Here is a 20,235-nt window from a genome sequence, read left to right on the forward strand (position 1 = left end):
ACTATTAATAAACTGAATTGGCTAATCAGGTTGGCTAATTTTTTGCTGTTGAAAAGTTGATTCCACCAACAATTGACAATTAACACATTGATAATGAGTTGGTGAATCTCGTCAAGCAAAAAATAGCTTAACTGCTCAAATTATCTTTAATTATTCTAGCAAAAAAAGAGAAACTTGAAAATCTCTTTTTAGGTCTACTTTATCTGAATAGGTTAACCTGTATCTTGTTGTAGATTCACTCAATTTCAATGAAAAATGATACATAATTCATCCCAATGGTGTTGACTGGTGTTTATGAGGTTCAGTGTTACTCTTGCTTCCAACTAACCTCAGATCATTTGTAAAAGGTGAACATGGAAAGAAATTTGGTTCAACTTTTCTTTTCTTTTTTCATGGTAACCTGATTTGTTTCCTATTCTAGTTGATCCTTATTCATAAACCAATCTTTCATGGTTCAAATACTTTTCAACAATAAAACATCAATGTCAACCTTTGAGAGCAGCAAAGAAGGTAAAAAGAGTGCAAAAATATCACATAATCATCTCCATCTTAATGTTGATGACAAAAATATCATTACAAGAAAAGGTGAAAAAGGCAAAGAAAATTTTTTTTACCTTTTCATACTTTTCTTGCTCTTCTGAATCACATTTAGATTTCAACTTTTCTCAATTCCCTTTATTCATGTAGTCTATTAAAGTACCTCACAAGTCCCATGAAAAGATGATCAATTTATCCTCACCATCATCATAATCATTATCATTGATAATTCATCACTTGGAAAGTGCATTAATCTTCACAGAATCGTCACTTGGAATTAATCTTTAAAATTGATTCCAATGAGAACAATTAAAAAGCTATTAAGTCCAGCTATTAATTGTTAATGTTTTAATGACATGAAAAGAATCAGAAATGTTGAAATGTTCATTGATTAAACCAACTGATTAACTTGAAGGTTCAATTGAAAGTTTGGTTAAAGTTGGGTTTGGTTGCAAAACTTGTTAACATTAACTGAGTCGCTCTTGATTAATTGGATTAAACTGGATTACCTTTTTTTCACCTTAATTATGCAAAAGTGTTTTCTAATTGAAACAAGGTTAGTGTTCATTTTTGCGTTCATTTCAAGGTTCTGTTCAGTTTCAAATTTCCAAATTTCTTTGTGAAAAAAAACGCTAATTAACTTGCAAAGGAAGCACAAAATTAACTGCAAAATCACAATCACGCAACAATGTTGATTAATTAATGGCAAATGTAAACATAAATGTTAACAAATTAATCAGACAATCAAAGGCAAAAAAAAGTGTATGAAGACAATTAAATTTGTAATAAATGAACAAATTGAATGTAGGAAAAAAAGTTCATTTTGATCAACAGCATTTACAGAGTTAATCTGGTTCATTGGAATCATCAGGTTGACATTAAAATGGCAATTATTTTGGCGTTACATTTGAATTACAGTTTTCAATCTTAATCATCATTTAAATATGCAAACAATAATGACTCTGATAATTGTGATGATAATATGAAAACACACACAAGGACGTTTCAATTTAATTGTGTTGGGCGTTTTAAAATGAACTTTAGATGAATCTAATTGTTGTTGTTCAATTCAATTTGATAAGGTTAGGTTTGTCATAGGCATAAACAAAACCACTTTAATTGTGGATTAAATTAATCATCAGATAATAATGATAAGTTGAAAACAATGAATAATTATTGAGTAGAGATGAGAATAAGATTGAACATTAAGGTGATGGAATAGTAATTGAAGGCTTTTTTCGCCTTCTTTTCATCCTCCATCTTCAATCTTGTTCAACAACAAAAAAGACTGTTTATTGGAAACAAACTGAATGATGATCATGATGATGATTGAGAGAAGAGAGATTAGATGGAAAGATCATTCATTTGTTTCTATAACCTTACATGATTAGGGTAAAATTAATCTTGTTCAACATGGAGATTAAGTGGAGGAAGGAGGAGATGATTATGATGATGATAGTGAAGAGGGAGGAGAAACTGTGTTTACAAGGTAAAAGATGATGAAGATGATTAGAAGAGAAAAAAGAAGAAGAAAATGACAAAAAAATGGAAATTTTGTTTCTTCCTTTTTTCACATGTTCTGGCCTGTGTTGTTTGGTAAAAAATATTACAGATTAACTTGTAATTAGTTTAACAACATAAATTGCAAGATTATGGTTAACATTTTGTTCGCCAATTATCATAATCTATTAGTTGAGATTAACTTTTTAACTTAATTTACAGTCTTATTGTTTGCAAATGTTTGCATTTTGGTGGTCAAGAAAGATGAAGGAAAAGTGCAAAAAATTGAATCACATTTTCAATTTCAACCTTCCTCTGAAAAATTACCTCGCAAATTACAGGCTTAATTGCAAAATAAATGTCAAAGCAAAGTTGATCAAGCGCAGAAAAGAGAATGAGAAAATCTCTGAAAAAGGCAAATGCTATTTTCTAAATTATGATTAATTGTTTATAATGAATTCATCATCTTGAAATTAAAAAATATATCGAGACGGACAAGCTAACGCTATAGATCGGTTAAGATCATCACAAATGAAGGAAGATCTAGACTAACTTGAATCCAAGCAGACTCAACACTTTTGATTCAAGTTGAGATTAGGTTAAGTTAGGTTAGATTTGGCTAAGCTAAGCCAACGGTAAAAAAATCATAAGCTAAAGTTATAGATCGGTTAAGATCATCACAAATGAAGGAAAGAAAGATCGAGCCGTTAACTTGAATCGAAGCTCAACACTTTTGATTCAGGTTGGTTCGGTTAAGTTAGGTTAGGTTAGGTTAGATTTGGCTGTGCTAAGCCAACGGTAACATAGCATAAATATAAATAGCAAAAAACAAAATAATAATATACAAGCTTGATTGGATAATTGGCAACGGAAAAGGAAGAAACTAGTCTTACAGGGATTGCTACGTAATTGCAAACTGTATTTACAGCGACAATCCCTCACACTTGAATAGCTTGAAACATGTTTCTATTATTGGGTGAAAGTTTCTAATATTTTACAAAACTCAATTAACCTCAACCCTAATGAACTTTTACATTACAATTTTGCAAATTACAAACTAAAGTTGAAAATTTTTAGGCAAATCATTTTTTGCATTAATCAACTTGATCAAACGTAAACTTGAAATATATAAAAATGCAAGATTCTCATTGCAAATGATTTTCTTTGAATCAATTTCAACAGTTCATTTAATTAACTTATCAATCCGACAATTTGTTCAACTGAAACCATGGTCTGATTAATTATCACCAATGTCAACCTTAATCGAAATTAATTAGCAATTTGTGGGTAAAAAAGCTTTTTTTTCTTACTTCATTGCAATCCTTGATTCTCATGTTCAATAAAGGTTGATAACAATCAAGCTAATCGAGCATCAATTTAATTTCAAACTAATCAACCATCAGGTAATTAGTGTGAGTAGGTCCACATCAAGATAATTAGCTTTGATATGCAAAAGAAGGGAAACGTTTAAAGGCAAGTCCAATGGAAGAAGAGAAGAAAAGTGATTCATCTTGAGCACATCTTCATTAGAAGGTAAAAAGATGATGGTTCAGTGATAGATTCAGAGTGATAATGATATCATGTTACCATGTTTTAAAATGAGCAACGGTAAACAATTGGAAAAGTATTTCCAATAATGAATGGAAAATGTTAAAACGAGCGCAAACTTTACCTCAGGTAAATGAGCATTTACTAATCTTCATTGATAATCATCGATTCGTTCAAGTTTCAACATTCTTATATCAACCCATATCAAGTTTACATTCAATCGATCTGCGAATCTTTTCCATTTTTCTGCTCTTCTTTTGCCCAAATTTTCAAAGGTAATCGGTCACAAGTTTTGGACATTTTGCATTGAAAACAAAATGAATTGGATTCAACCTGATTCCGGTGTAAAGTGATGACAGGTTAAGCTGACCAAAAGATTATCAAGATTTGCAGAAAAATTAACTCAAAATTGATAATCTTTTTAATCAACATTTTTCATCTTTTCTCAATATTTTTGTTTCCAAAAGTTAAGAGGATTTAAAGTTTACCTTTTTTGTTTGACACAAAATGCCTTTTAATGTCCACCAAATAATCTGGTAAACTTGTAAACAAGTCAAGTAGCAAGTTGATCATAATTAAATTAATGTTAATCTTTTTACTCAAAAACGGTTGATTAATTCAGTTGACTGAACATCATCTGATCAACATTTTTTCTTTTGCTTTTTCAACCTTTTTCTCGCCAATTAACATAATGATTAAATTAATCATGATGATGGTGTTGTTGAATGGTCAACATCCTACATTGAAAGGCACTTTTAAGCGCCGTCTAATTGTTATCAAGTTACAAACCTTTAATTAGTTAATTAGCTCTTAACCTTCAATATTGCAAAAAAAATTGAAGGATTGAAGGAGAAGCAAAAATTGTTGACTTTATTAAAAGCACATGAAAAGTACGGAAAAAAACAAGTTTTCTGATTGTTCTTCCATTGATAGTAATCATGCTAATTGAAATGCAAAAGTTGATCTCAAATGATTCAGTTAATCAACAAGTGATAACATCCGTAATGATGTTTCTTGCGATTCACTCAAGTTAATGTTTTAATTTAAAACTAAATTGTTGAGAAAAAGTGAAACATAATTAACCTCAATTCAATCGATTCACTTGTTTATCGCAATTGATATTCAATGTCAAGTTTGATGTCAATATTGACCAAAAGATTGATTTTCAATGTTTTTCTGTTGACTTTTGTTCATTTTTTTACTTCTACTCATTTCATGTTTACATGTTGAATAAGAGGTTCATGATGAAGCTATATCAACTAATAAACAATCAGTGAAGCAACAAATAAAGCAAATACTGGCGAGTTGAAGATAAAACAAAAGATGGTGAAGAGGCTGCAAAAGCTTGACCAGAAAATGCTGCTGGTTTATTTGGTTAGATGAAGTTGGACGTAGGCTTTGAGTGGTGTTGGGTGATGAGCTTCAAGAAATGAAGATGAAGAAGAGAAGAGATGATTAAGAAGAGGAAGATTGTTTTGTAAACTAGTTTACCACAGAGAGAACCTCTCAAGAATCAGGTTTAGGAGAAGCTATCTTTTTCCTTTTGTAGCTCCACTGTAAACTTTACCTGAGGCTAAAATGATTTTGAGAAGCACCCAAACCAGACATCATCATCTTGATAGTTTATCTTCTTTCTTCTCTTTCTTTTCTCCTCTTTTCTTTTCGCTTCTTTTCTTCTTCTTCTTTCTTCTTCTCCTTGGCCTCCCAAGATTAGATCATCTTGTGAGTGTGGCTCTCATCTTACTTGGTGGGTCCTTTTTTTTAACTTGTTTGGTGGTCTTTTTTCACCCTCAAATGAAAGTTTGCCAGGTAAAATTGATGAAGATCTCACAATGTGTATGTATATTTATATTATGTTATTTGCAAAGGGAGAGAGAGAGAGCTGCAAGAGGATAATGAAGATGAAGATGACGAAAAATAATGAGCAATGAAGAGAAATGTTGAAAAGTAAAAAAATGCTCAACAATGATATAAGAACAAGAATCCATCATAAAGTTGTCAAATGGTTGGATCACAGGTATGCAAGTTGAATGGTTTTATATTACTAATCAATGCTATTAAGTATAACTCGTAATCGAGTCCAGACAAACTTTGCGACCTGTTAGACAGAAGCTGATACTTTGACCAGCAAACCGCTAATCGTGTTTCACTTTGTTGTCACAATAATAATCCAAATAATCCAATGATGTATGAGTTTAGCTTTTTAATGTTTATCTTTGTTTTTACAAAATTCAACCTTTTCAAGTTTCGCGTTCAATTTGTTTATCAGACTTTGATTGTTACAAAAACTAAACCCAACCAATGAAGGCAAATGTGATGCTTCATTGTTTCATGTTGGATAAATTTCTCGAAGTAAAATTTCTTAAGTGTGCTTAAAGAAAGTGCTTTAATGACGTTATGGTCTATTGTTGGATGATTTATAAGTGTCGAAACTCTGACTTTCGAGTTAAGATTTGCGACTTGATGAACTTTTAAAAACATAAAAACTGGAACCATTTGTGTAAAATCTCTCTCTGATTGGAGATTTTTGATGAAATCGATTTCAAGCTTCGATTTCATTTGTTTTTTAGTTTTTTTCATTAAGAATTTGAGTCTTTTAAATGCGCATTGAATTTATCTTATGAAGGGAAAAGAAATTTGCGATCAGCCATTCTTTTAAACAATGAAAAATATTGAATTTTAAAAACCTTCGAAACTTAAAAAGGTTAAAGTTTACATTGTCAATCAACATTTGCAAAATTGTAGCAAAACTTTCAACTGATTAGCTTTGTTAGTTTCTAACCTTTGAAAAGTCCCAATCAATCTAGTCGCATGACAATTAGTCACCAAAATCACTTTTTATCTTGAGTTGCTGCTCTGTTTACCTGCTTATCTTGAGCTTTTTACGCGAGATAAAAGTTGAAATTGAGTAAAGTTAAAGAGATCGATTACTGGACGATAAGGTTCACCGAAAAGCCAGTCTAATTAGTAATGGCTAGTAATTTTACCGATTAGCAGGTAAATATCTGAAATTGATCTTCAAGCAATAAACCTTTTCATCTGATGCAACCCTCGATCTTCGAGTTTTATTTTTGCCTTCCAATCATTTAAAACGAGACCCATTTAAAAGACTCGTGAGAAGAAATCCAAAATGAACCAAATCGTTTAACGATTGTTGATATACAGTATTAGGATCAGAGCAATTAATAAGCGAAAGTTGAAGTTACTATTTTAGTGCAACTCAAAACAATAAAACTTTACTGAAAACAATGTAAATTGAGTGAATAGCAAAACCTTATAAAATGTAAAGCAAACCGATCTTTCGACTTTAAAAAAAGCTCTAGTTCGAGTTCAAGTATTTAATTGATTCCTTGACACCTTTCATAGCTATCGAACGGTTAATGTCAGAGATCTAAGATTTTAAACATGAATCCTTCCTTCCTTGAAACATCAACTTTGCATTGAACATTTCCATTAACCTTTTTACGACATTTTGTCAGTGGCTCTAGAGGCGACTGAAAGCAATTTTTTTCTCAACTCTGTTATTCTACGTGAATATTTGATGAAATTACTCGTCACTATCGAGTGTTTGATCTAGAGATACTTTTACTTCTTAACGGATTAACGAGATTCCCACTGTCCAACTATTGAACACATTAAGTTAATTTCTTTGATTATCTTTCAAATATGTAATCACCTTGTGACCAACACAAAATGTCTTCAACTTTTATTGCACCCATAAAGGTACAAAATAATTGACCGGCCGTTACCATCGACTACCTTTTACCGAGCAAATGGTCATGTTAATGTCTTGAGACGAATCACGGCATTTCTGGAATGCTCGTTAGCTGCAAGTTTGACCATTCAATTTGTCTCTTCTCCCAGCAAAACAGAAGAGCACTAAAAATCTTTTCTTACCTCAGTTTCCCATGTTAGTAGTTTAAAGTTAATTGGTTAATCAGTTTTGTCCAAGTAGCGCAAGAGAGGCAACAGACAATTTTGTTGACTTTTTTTTCCTTCTCTTGTATATTGATACAGTTTTGGTGACTTTGGTCACTTTACTCTTTGCTTCAGGGTAAAACAATAAAACATACCAAGTAAACCACTTTTTTTGTTTCAAATTTTGCTTTATTCTTCTTGTTCCCTTCTCTTGCTTACCTTTACGATGTTACCTTAATTGGTGTCACGCTGAGTAACATTATTTAAAGCTTCCTTCTTTATTACATCTCCTACTCATGATGATAATAATAATCATCATCATAATCATCATGTTGCCCTTGTTGAAACTCATCACGCAACCTTGTCTCTCATATAGTCCACAGAGTTTTTAATGTACACACAATCAATGAGCCTTTCATTTTGTTACAACTTTGTTCATTCCCTTTGCTCACCTTGTTACTATTGTTGTTAACAAGACCAATAAAAAGATGATTGCCTCACTAAAGGTGTTCACACTCTTACCTCTTGACACAAGAGCCAAGCCAATAAACAATATAATAATGATAATAGAAAGAAGAAGAACAAGAAGATTGGGTGTGTCACCTGAGCCACCATGGACAGGTAGACAGGTAGACATGGGCAGTTTCAATGGACGATAATCATTCATTACCATGATCGGCATCACCAAGGTGCGTTTCAATCTTACGAAGAAAACTGAAAATCTAAATTGGTTAATCATTTCAGTATTCAATGTAAACAATGTCATCTGATGACAGTTGAACATTCAATGTTTCACTCATGTTTCTGGTTTCCAATTGAAGGGATTAACGTTTGAGCCATCAACAAAGTGCCAGGTGAACCTCATGATATTTATATTGAATCATAATAATTGTGTGATTGGTAAGAAGGTGTTCAATGTTGAATGAAATGGTACAATAAAGCATTCAAACATTGGTCATTAAAAGCCCAAAAGTGCAGATAAATTTTACCTGAAAAGGCCTAAAGGGACAATCTCATTTAATTAAGACTTAACATTGAACATTTGACTATGTTTTATCATCAAATGTTTGCAGGTAAAGTTGAGAAAAGTTTTAAATTCTTTCAATTTTCTTCTTTTTTTTACAACTTTTGTTAATTGTCATCATGTTGAAAGAATTATTATTGCAAGAAAAGAAACTGGGAAAGCTCACTTTTCATCAGGATGAACCTGAAGAGGATGATATTACCTGGTAAGAAAAACTGTTTTAGATGATTATTTTCACCTTTACTTTTCCGTCTTGCTTTACCTTTACCTTTTTTTTATTATCATTATTATTCTTGCTGTTATTATCATTCTCTCTGTGAGATAAATAAGGTTTAAAAATTGTGTTATTTTTATCTCTTCCTTCACTTGGAGTGTTAATACGTTAATATATCTTGTAAGATTAGCAGCCTGGGTGTCAAATTTAAGCTCAGGTAAACTCCACCCAAATGTTAAGCTACAAAATTATAAACCTATTATTGAGTTAAAATGTATAATAAGCAAGAAAAGACAAAAGCTCATTTTTCAATCAATAAGATGAACAAGTAATTGGTTGCATGGTAACACTAAAGATTATCAATTTTTACTGTTTTCAAGATTGACCAACAATGCATGTTTAATGTTATTCAAAAAGTATATCATGGGTGAAATCAATTTGGTATTCAAGGATCAACATTTATTGATGCAATAATAATGCAAATTCAATCTGATAATATTCACTGAGCTTTAATTTTGAAACATTTAAAATCACAAAATTAAACTTTGGTAAAGGGTGAAATTAGCAAAGTGCGCTAGCCAAAGCACAGAAGATCAGAGAAAGGCGAGATAGCGAAGGGTAAAGTAAAGCTAGATAATTGAATTAAAGTTACGAGTTGTGACCTAATAGACTTTTAGAGGCATATAAAACGGAAACATTTGTAGAACTAAAAAATTTCTCTGGTCGTGGGTTTTTGTTGAACGGACAGGGAACATTTTACAATAACGATGAAAAATAACCCGATGTGAACTATAAAAAGCATCGTCTTGTTCAATTGGATCGCGGCTCTTTTCATCACCACTTTTGTCCATCATTTGTTCACCCAATTATTGTTTTATTATGTGAGCGATAAAAAAACGCATAATGAGGTCGATTGATTGTTGACTGGATAACTAGACAATATGCTGAACCTCCAATGGTCAAGAGTAATGATGATGACCTTGCGGTTTTGTATTCAAGGGTCAAGGTAATTTGGTGAAAAAGAGAAGAAGAGAGAAGAAGATAAAAAAATAGAAGTAAAAAGAATCAAAAATAGCAATCAATTTTTGCAACTTTTCTTCTCTTCTTTTGCTCTCTGTAGCACCCTTGGGTCCATTTCGTTGTTCAACTCTAGATGGGTGAATATGAATGCTCAAGGCTCCATTGTTGGCTTGCCTAAGGCGCTGTGTATCCTCCTAATCATTATCAATGTCTAGTTTTTTTGCTCATCACAGTTCTATAAGGCAAAAGGTAAGCCAAGAGAGAGAGAGGAAAAAAAACGAAAGGCAACTTTAGTATGAAAGCAATTTGATTGTTACCTTTTTTGTTTCGCTCAACTCACTTAGGTTATACCTTTTGTTTTCAGCTGCCCTTTTACCTGGTCTTTTTGCACATCCAAAATGATAACCAGACTGAGTTCATTTTTTGGTTTCCCCCACCTTTTCCTACCTTCATCCAACCCCTGGTTAATAGTGAGAGATGAGAGTGAGAACCTCACCCTGAGCCTCTCTAGAACCAGTTATTATTACCTGTTAACAGACAAAATGTTGAACCAGAAAAAATGTAATAATAATATTATTAATAATGATAATATGAACCAGAGAATTGGATGATTAGTGTTTGCGTGTGAAAAAAAGAGAAAAACTAAATTCTATCTTTTTTCTTCTTCTTCTCTTTCCTATTTTCTTCCTTTTCTTCTGAGCACTTTTCATTTCAATGTTTTCTTGCCTGCAATTCCTAATTGAGCCAATTGAAATTACGTCGCTCAGTTATTAACATGTAATCATAATGATAATCCTCGAGAAAAAAACAATTCTCTTGATTAACTGATAACTTGCACTATTCACTAACTGAATTGAGTAATTAATCTCTGGTGATAATTCAATTTCATCCAATGAAATGTTTCCTTTTCAAATTCAAATGATTACATTTCTTCCTTCATGGCTCTTAATCAATCATGCAAGTTTGCATCTTAAAGTGAATTATCATGATGAAGGAAACTAGTTTCAATTGTCACCACCATTGAGTATCAGATTACAAGAGATGAAAATGGTAAAAATAAATTTGTTTCTCATCATCATCTTCACAATCAAATTGATCATCAAAAGATAAAGTTTGTTTAGCATTTCATCTTTTTGGCCAAAACGCTTGCCCACTCAATTGAACGTTGAAACATTGTTGGAGTGATATTGGAATGAGTCGAGAGTACAAAATCTGTATACATTGAAACTGATTAATTAACAGATCAAAGTTTAGTTATTGTAGCACCTACATTGAACCTTGGGCCATCGGCAGAGCGTCAACCTTTACGGTTACCATTTTGGTGGACAGCCTATGAAAGTCTATAAATGTGAACATGAAAAGGCAGGAAAATTATTTTATCTGTTAAGTCATCTTTGATTTATACTGTTGCTTTAGTTTGTACAAACTTTTCCTTGGCTAGTCTCTGGCTTACCTGGCTCAATGAATGTTAGTTAAAACGATAAAATACCTTTTCATTTTTATGCTCATCTTTTTGCCTTTCTTCATTCACCCTGACTGGTGGATTGGGAGCAAAATGAAACAGATAATGATGATGAATAAATGAACTTAGTTAAATCTAAATTAACCTGTCAATGTTGGTTACAAAGTTTGAAAATCTCATTAGAAATTGAAATAACCTTGTCACAATTTTACCCTCAACTGTTCACAAAATTGAATCAAATTGAAATGAAATAGCAAGAGGCAAAACAAGACAACTGAAAATGCCTTATAGTGGGAAAAAAGTTTCCGAAAATTGAATGAATTAAGTTTATAAATTCAATGATTTTAATCAATTTCAAAGATGCAATCTTTGTAAAATAGCTTGATATTGACTGAAACATTGAAACCAATCAATTCAATAAACTCACCTCGGTCCAACAGCTAACATTACACTCGACGAGCAATGTTTGTCTTGCAATCAAATCACTCTTAAGATAATGTTTTGGGTTGACTTTTCATTTCAAGATATCTTGTTAACCCAATGACATCAATAAAGAGTCAAGCTAAAAATCAATTGCGACAATAAGCTGTGTTAGGATAAGTTGATTAGGCGATGAAAAAATTAGTAAACCCAAAGTTTTCATCTCGAATCTGATGAAGTCTGAACTTTCATGATTCAAGTGTTAAAAATAGACATGAAATGAAATTTTCTATACTGAAGGGGCAAAGTGATGAGATAAAGGGTGAAAGGGTATTATAATGATGAAAGGATGAAAAGTAGGATAAGATGACAATTAAAGAAGTATTGATGATTGGTTGAATAGAAGTTAAAGAAAATAATAATGGAATAAAGCGATTAATCAAAGTCTCTTGATAGATTTAATTAAGTTTCTAATTGATGATAATGGTAATAATAATGATGATTATCATCAGGCATCATCAATATTATCATTATTGTCATTAAAACTATTATTTTCGTTCTAATTTTTTTCTTTCTTCTTCTTCTCTTTTCTTAATCCTGAACTGTATCAGTTGACAATGTTTTTCATCTTTCCAACAACTTATTGATCAATGATAATTATCATCATCATCATTATCGATAAATTATATTTCTTGATTGTTAACATGGAAAGAGTAGCAACGAGAAAAAGTATAAAAAAAGGTTTACATAAACCTTACACTTGAATGTAGCATTCAATAAAGATCATCATCTTGATCAATAATTTAAACAATAACCTGACCTCTTAATGACCTTAATCTTATATGTTTACCAAATGTTAATCCTCAACCATCAATCATTCATCAAATGTGTAAACTAGAAACCAACTTACCTGTAACATGAAAAGCAGCAATGAATGGACAGTCAAATTGAATCAATTTGTGTTTCTTTTCATTTCTCTGTGTTGATTGATTTGTTGTTGTCTTGTTCATTTTTGTGTTTTCACCTTTTTGTAGCACATTTTTGCTTAAACAGTTCAATATTTACTTGCACAAGTATAATCGATACTTGAGTCTCCACAATATAAAGTCAAAACATGAAATTTTTGTGTAAAAATTGTAACTAAACGGAAAGGATTCTAAGAAAAATTTTTGCACAGTCTGAAAGCCATAATTAAGCTACAATGTAGCTGCTACATGTAAAAATAGTCAGAGGTTAATCAGAATTCAGGTTACTGAGAAATTCACGTTTAAACAAGGTGTCGGAAAAAATACAGAATCCATATGATTTTGCAGCAATGTATTTCGGTGAAAAATTTTTTGGTTTTTTTGTTTTATGAATTCATAACTGACAAAAATTAGTCCAAGTTTCAATTTGAACGTGATTTTATCGAAAACTATCGATCATAAAATTTTTCAATTTGTCCGATGAACCTATGGTCCCAAAACTAACTCTGTTCAAACCCATTTCGGTATCAAACATTTCAATAGATTTATAAATCACACAAAGTTTTCATAGCAACAAAACCAGCGCAACCAGCGTTCAAATGACCAAAACTCACTTTAATAAGACAAAAACTCTCGCGTTAAAGAGCATCTTTATTCAGAACACAAGATTATTTCGTTGATTGTTAATTACTTTTTATTCTGATGCATTGCTGAATAAAGAGTTATGCAGAGTATGTAAAAAGGGTTATCACTAATTTTTCCAATCAATTTCCACTGAAGATTGTAAATCACATAAGTTAACATTTACTGAAGTGATGATGAACTAATCGTCATGAATTGTAATAATAAATTAAAAATAAAGAATAATGATTTGAGAAGTTGATCGGGAAATCAATGATGAGATGTTGAGACTTGAATTAAGGTAAATTTGGTTAATTTCTTAGCTTTTCATAATCAATATCATCACCATCGATTTCGTCAACTTGCTTTGGTACAGTGGAATGATTATACAACCCTTGAGCCATTGAATGGTAAGCCAATGGATTCCGTTGACCACCGGCCTTCTTAATCTTTGCCCGCTTATTTTGGAACCAAATCTTAATCTGTGACTCGTTCAACTTTAAATCTCGAGCCAAATCTTGACGACGTTTCTCGGTTAAATATCTGAACATGTAAAAAAAGATGAAAACTCCAACAAATGAGTAAAATTTTCTCGCATCAAATTAGCAAACATTGAAACTCACCTATTATCTTGAAACTCTTGTTTCAATCGTTGCAATTGTTCAGCGGTAAAGTCAGTTCGAGGCCTTTTCTCATCAGACTTTTTCTCCTTTTTTCTTAGCTTTCTCGATCTAGGACCTGATTAAGGTGAATGATGATACAGAATGTAAACAAAAAGAGAATCACAAAAAAAGAAGAGAGAAAAAATCTCTACACTTACCTGAAGACGGTCTATCCGAGTATCGAGTACAGTAAACCCAAGCGGGCAAGGATGAGTTGGGTGATGATAGTAGAGATGAACTGTTTCCTTCTTGGGTGTTTAATGATGAGCTATTTGAAGATTCGCTATCAGATATTTCACAGGAAACTTTTTTCCTTGCACATGTTTCACTTTCAGAGCTTTCACTTTCGGTGTGTCTCCGTTTTTTGCTTCCATTGTTCACATTGATGACGTTGGTTGTTGTCTTTATTTCATTTAGCAATGTCGATTTACAAAATTCAGGTGATAAAATGTTGGCAATTGAAAATTTTAAACTTTTGATTGGGTTAGTGGGTGGGAATACCGATGAAACCATGTTTGTTTGATTAAATAAGCAACGAACAAAGTCAACAGAACAATGAAAAGGTAAGATAAGGTTGAGGGTGAGAGGAGAACAGGACAACCTTCACCATAGACTATAACAAGAGTTAGTTTGAGCTCAAAACAGCAAAAGTCAAAAGTTACAATAAATCTTATCTACGTACTGAGCAACTCTTTAACGCGAGAGTTTTTGTCTTATAAAAGTGAGTTTTGATCATTTGAACGTTGGTTTTGTTGTTATGAAAACTCTGTCTTTACGTTATAGTGTCCGTTCACCCCCACTTATTTTTTGAGCAAAAACTGAAATTAGCTTCTAACTTAATTTACATTCATTGATTAATCAATTGAAACAGTTGGAAATGTCATACCGGGCCGACTTGATTAAAGTAAAAAACAATGAGGTTATCCATAAAAAAACCAGAGATATGTTCGTCTTAAGACAAATGTTCACAGAAATTTATCTGAATAACGCTATTAAATTAATTGAATACTTGGACCGGGTTAGTGTGGTGAACGGACAGGGAATGTGAAAGTTTCACCAACTTACCTGTATATTGAGGAATTGGCATTGAAATGAATGGACAGTTTAATTGAATCAATTTGTGTTTCTTTTTATTTCTCTGTGTTGATTGATTTGTTGTTTTTTTGGTCATTTTTGTGTTTCCACTTTTTTGTAGCACATTTTTGCTTAAACAGTTCAATATTTACTTACACAAGTATAATCAATACTTGAATAATAATAATAATAATAGATTCATAATGATAATAATATTCATATTAATAATAATAATAAATTAAGAATGAAGAATGATTTTGAGAAGTTGATCGGAAAATCAATGATGAGAGATTGAGATGAACAAAAGTGATGAGAAGCGAATTGAGACTTGACTTAAGGTAAATTTGGTTAATTGCTTAGCTTTTCATCTTCCAAATAATCAATATCATCATCATCATCATCATCATTTTCATCACCGTTCTTTGATACAGTGGAATGATTATACAACCCTTGAGCCATTAAATGGTAAGCCAATGGATTCCGTTGACCACCGGCCTTCTTAATCTTGGCCCGTTTATTCTGGAACCAAATCTTAATTTGTGACTCGTTCAACTTTAAATCTCGAGCCAAATCTTGACGACGTTTCTCGGTTAAATATCTGAACAAGTAAATAAAAAATCAACAAAAAATGAGTAAACTTTTCTTCGAATCAATGAATGCTTTCAAATTTACTTTCAACTTTCAAAATTTTTATTCAAATGAAATCATCATTTCATATTGACCACAACTTGAATCATTTATTTTCATGTTTTCATCCATTTTCAGTTGGCATTTACAGATAACTTTGAAAGTCTTTTGTTGCTCTTCAAACTTTCCTCTTATTGGTTGAAAGCTTTTCAAATAAGCTCCTCCTGAATGACACTCTACTAGGTTCATTGATAAATGATGTTTTCAACGTTTTTTCATGTTTCATCGAAAATTTCAATTCTTTTCTACCTTTCATTATCGATTAATAGTAAATTTAACCAATTACAATATTAATTTTACCACCAACAATCTGACAAATCAATATTGTCTTTTCAATTGAAAAATATAGATTTTCTTTCTTTCACTAGATTCCAAGTTCCAGTCAATTTGTCATGTCAATTATGTATTCAGTCTGGCCAAATGCTAATAATAATTACTTTCATTGTCGTTTTAATAGAACCAGATTTCACATGAACAAAACCAACATTGAAAAGAGTAAAACCGAGCGACTGTAAAGACACAGAGTTTTCATAACAACAACCAACAAAAACTCACTTTCATAAGACAAAAACTCTCGCGTTAAAGAGCTTCTTTATTTAGTGCATAGATTATTTCGTTAATTTGTAACTAGTCAGACATAAGTTAATTTTTAGGTTTTGCCCTCTCAAGCATATACAGTTTTCAGAGACACTAAACAATGGAAAACTATGAAAAATTAAATTCGATCTTAAAGGTAGTTTTATTTCTGGTTAGCGGCTATGCAAAAATTTCCGATTTTCTTAACTCGACCCCAACTACTAGTGTACTTTTCTGATGCAGTTAACATGTTAACATTCTTACAAGGTGACATGTTGATATATGTTAACTTACATAGGTATAGTGTCCATTCACCGTCCTCTGAGCAAACAAAAACTTGAACATGTTTTACAGCTCTAAACAGAAACTAACTTCTTAATTAATTCAAAACTGTTGGAAATGTCATACTGGGTCGACTCGATCAAAGTAAAAAAAAAACAATGAGGTTATCCATAAAAAACCAGAGATATGTTCGTCTTAACGATGATAAATTTTCACAGAAAGTTATCTGAATAGCGCTATTCAATTAATTCAATATTGGACCTTTATATTAATATGGTGTGATTAAATTAACCAAACAAATGAAACTCTGCACCTTAACATTGACTAAAATAAAAGAAAAGCTAAAATCTTTTTTTATCCCGAACCTTATTGTAAAACCTTATAAAGTTTTGCTTGTTTAAAGGGTTAGTGTGGTGTACGGACAGAAAACCGTCAATTTTTTATATTTGGCTATAAATCTACAGGGAAAATGGAAATTGATAGAACAAGCAGTGATGATCCTCTTTACATAACTAATTGAGTAGCAGCATTGTATTTGCCTCGAGAGTTTTTGTCTTATCAAAGTGAGTTTTGGTCATTTAAACGATGGTTTTGTTCATGGTTCTGTTCATACGAGAATGCATTTAAATATATTGCATTTAAATTTAATGGTTGAGAAAATCGGATTGAACTTCAATTTGAACCTGTTAATGGTCAGTTTAATTTTGATTTTAAAGTTGAAAGTAAATTTTGAAATGAGTTGATATTGAAAATGATTGAAACTCACCTATTATCTTGAAACTCTTGTTTCAATCGTTGCAATTGTTCGGCGGTAAAGGCGGTTCGAGGCCTTTTCTCATCAGACTTTTTCTCCTTTTTTCTTAACTTTCTTGATCTAGGACCTGATTAAGGTGAATGGAAGAAAAAGATTTTTCTTGATGAGTTTTCAAAGTCTTTCAGAATGTTTGGTAAACTTGAACAATGAGAAGAGAAGCAAAAAAAGGTTGCAATTTTTTTCTCACCTGAAGACGGTCTATCCGAGTATCGAGTACAGTAAACCCAAGCGGGCAAGGATGAGTTGGGTGACGATAAAAGAGATAAATTGTTTCCTTCTTGGGTGTTTAATGATGAACTATTAGACGAACACTCTGAATCAGAGATTTCATAGGAATGGCGAACTTTTTTATTACTTGAAGGTCTTTCACTTTCAGGGCTATCACGATCATTGTGTCTCCGTTTGTTACTATTAACATGATTGGTTTTGTTTACATTGTTGACGGTGGTTGTTGTTGTTGCGGTTAAAAAGGTATTGGAAATGGATTCCTTTAGTGCAACAAAAGATGAAGGTGAAGGTGGTGATGAAGAGGATGAAAGTGAAATGGGTGAAAATATACAGGGCACAGTTGAACCCGAGAGAGGTGATGTTTTTGCCGTTGATGAGGGTAAACATTGTTTGCTTGTCGTTGTTGTCAGTGTTAACGAGCTTGTCAACGATTTTGAATTTGATTTGAGTGAAGTTGAGATTGGCGGTGAACAGGATGAAGGTGAAGATGATAGAGATTTAGATGAACTTAAACACTTTGAACTTTTTAAAGATGATCCAGATGAAGAGGAGCAAGTGGATGAGGATGAAAATTTGGTTTTATCTTTATCATTGTGTGAACTTGGTAGGCAAATTTGTTTACCAAATTCAGGTGATAAAATGTTGGCAATGGAAAATTTTAAACTTTTGATTGGATTGGTGGTTGAAAATACGGCTGAAACCATGTTTGGTAATGAAACCAAGGAATCAATTTGAACCTGTGAAACAATCACAATTTAGACTAAAAAAAGGTTCAAACGGTGTTTTACGTTGAAAGTGTCACCAGTACAGTGTTGAGACATGAAAACAACTCAATATGATTTGAACACAAGTAAACAGTGTAAAAGGTAAGATGATGATGATGAGGATGATGAGAGGGAAAACAGGCAAAAGAGGAACAACCTTCACGTAAACCTCCAACCCACTTTTTGCTTATTTTACTTGTTGGAAGAAGAAAAGTTTATACCAAGATGATTATGATGATGATGAGAAACAGAAGAGAGAAAGAGAGAAAGAGAGAGAAAGAGATAAACTTCTCATGCGTAATTGACTCTATTACAAGTTTCTCTTTCTTCTCTTTCTTTTTCAATGTGCATTCTCCCATTGGTTCACCAATTTATCTTCATATTCATTTCCATCTTCATCCTTTTCTCTTTCAAAAATAATAATATCATCATCTTGAAAAGTGAAAATTTCAACTTGTTTTTTTTTATCATCATCATCTTCATCATCATAATTATTACTTTTATTATGATAAACAAAATTGTTGTATTATAATATTATTATCTTTTACTTTCACTTGAAGGTCAGAAATGATATAATTTAACCGAAAAAATTCATCTTCATTTGTATCTTCATTTATTCTGTCAACCAGGTATGGTCAGTCAATTTTGCCGATTCAACCAATTTCATTAAACTTTCGAGCTAACTTTTCACCAGAAAAATAATTTATCATTTTCATCTTCGCCTTCATTTCAATTTTTTCATCTTTTCATGTTTAATTTTCTTATCAACTTCATCACTTTTCCCATAAACCTTAGTCTGATTAGCACCCTAAGCAAGATATTTTGTTAACCTAAGAAAGTCACTTTCGTGGCATCAAATTGCCTTCTCTATGAGGGTACTTTTCACAAGCAAAATTTTTCTCATTTTCATCTTTTGTTTTGACATTTCTTTGACAAAATCCTAGAGTGATTAGACCATAAGGAACAAATTTTGTTAACCTAAGTGTATCACTTTTGTAGCATCAAATTAGCTCCTCTATGAGCATACTTACAAACAATTTTCATTTTCCTTCGTCATCGGTATTTTCATCTTTTGCTTTCTCATCTTCACTTTCATCATTTTCACCATTTCTTTACCACAATCCTAGGCCATCCGTGAAACAAATTATCAACCTACGTAACTTACTTTCATTGCATCAGAGGATACTTACGAAAGACCTTTTTACGCGTAAAATGAAAACTCAACTGCAAGTCTATAAGTTGAGATTTTTTTCAACCCAAGCATTCACTTTCCTCCCATCAAATGTAGCCAAGTTGACCATTCGTTTACAAATAATTTTACAATTCAATTATGTTAATTCAATTGATTGCAATGAGCATCTTAGTTTCTCCCATAAAACCTCGTCAATCATTACCATGATTATCATGTTAACAATAAAGATAATTGTTAAACAATAAATAAAAAACTCAACTTTACGATTTTTCATCCTACATTCATTTTCCTACTCTAAACCATATCACTTGCAATACCTTTGAGCATCGTTAAAATTGAAACCTTTCATTACAAGTATTAAAATAGACATTAGAACATGTTGAATGTTTTAAGCAAAAACAAAGAAAGGTAGCAAAAGGATCAAGAAAAAGAAGAAGAAATCTGAAAAATAATTATCACAATTCACTGTAATTTTCAGATTGATAGCTTATATAGCGTAAAGCAGCGAAACAACAAAATCATCAAAATATTCAACACAAAATGAAGCTGAAAAAAGATGAACCAAATGTCCAATAAAACTTTACACAGAAAATTCTGAGAAAATTGAAAAAGTGAAAGAAAAGTGAAGGTAAAAAAGCAGGTAAAAATGTTTGGCACACAAATAATTATTCAAAAAATAATGGCTCAAATGAAAAATGATTATCATTGTGATTATAAATGTGCAATA

At 31.8% G+C, this 20,235-nt stretch overlaps 2 protein-coding genes across 2 annotated transcripts; both read right to left on the reverse strand.

The window, feature by feature from the left end:
- Positions 1 to 13,202: 13,202 nt before the first annotated feature.
- On the reverse strand, positions 13,203 to 14,535 carry LOC107366907 (homeobox protein engrailed-1-B-like). The gene is made up of 3 exons (XM_015934551.3): positions 14,050 to 14,535; positions 13,853 to 13,967; positions 13,203 to 13,772 (listed from the first exon to the last, which is right to left on the reverse strand). The coding sequence occupies exons 1-3, from the start codon at positions 14,402 to 14,404 to the stop codon at positions 13,541 to 13,543; spliced, it is 702 nt and encodes a 233-aa protein (XP_015790037.1). The 5' UTR covers positions 14,405 to 14,535; the 3' UTR covers positions 13,203 to 13,540.
- A 469-nt stretch (positions 14,536 to 15,004) lies between these two features.
- Positions 15,005 to 18,563, reverse strand: LOC107367129 (uncharacterized). Its single transcript, XM_015934815.3, has 3 exons — positions 17,512 to 18,563; positions 17,277 to 17,391; positions 15,005 to 15,563 (listed from the first exon to the last, which is right to left on the reverse strand). Exons 1-3 carry the CDS (start codon positions 18,254 to 18,256, stop codon positions 15,314 to 15,316), a joined length of 1,110 nt encoding a protein of 369 aa, XP_015790301.1. The 5' UTR covers positions 18,257 to 18,563; the 3' UTR covers positions 15,005 to 15,313.
- Between the last annotated feature and the right edge of the window lie 1,672 nt (positions 18,564 to 20,235).

Source organism: Tetranychus urticae, chromosome 3 (genome assembly GCF_039701765.1).
Source record: "Tetranychus urticae isolate SD_2017Ah chromosome 3, NJAU_TeUrti_SD_1.0, whole genome shotgun sequence".
NCBI lineage: Eukaryota > Metazoa > Arthropoda > Arachnida > Trombidiformes > Tetranychidae > Tetranychus > Tetranychus urticae.

What these genes read in the sequence shown, in the direction of transcription:
- LOC107367129 (XM_015934815.3), bottom strand. Translation starts at nt 18,256, where the DNA reads ATGGTTTCAGCCGTATTTTCAACCACCAATCCAATCAAAAGTTTAAAA. An exon ending in CTCGGATAGACCGTCTTCAG is followed by an intron (nt 17,392 to 17,511) that starts GTGAGAAAAAAA and finishes CACCTTAATCAG; the next exon opens with GTCCTAGATCAAGAAAGTTA. An exon ending in CAAGAGTTTCAAGATAATAG is followed by an intron (nt 15,564 to 17,276) that starts GTGAGTTTCAAT and finishes TTACTTGTTCAG; the next exon opens with ATATTTAACCGAGAAACGTC.
- LOC107366907 (XM_015934551.3), bottom strand. Translation starts at nt 14,404, where the DNA reads ATGGTTTCATCGGTATTCCCACCCACTAACCCAATCAAAAGTTTAAAA. An exon ending in CTCGGATAGACCGTCTTCAG is followed by an intron (nt 13,968 to 14,049) that starts GTAAGTGTAGAG and finishes CACCTTAATCAG; the next exon opens with GTCCTAGATCGAGAAAGCTA. An exon ending in CAAGAGTTTCAAGATAATAG is followed by an intron (nt 13,773 to 13,852) that starts GTGAGTTTCAAT and finishes TTACATGTTCAG; the next exon opens with ATATTTAACCGAGAAACGTC.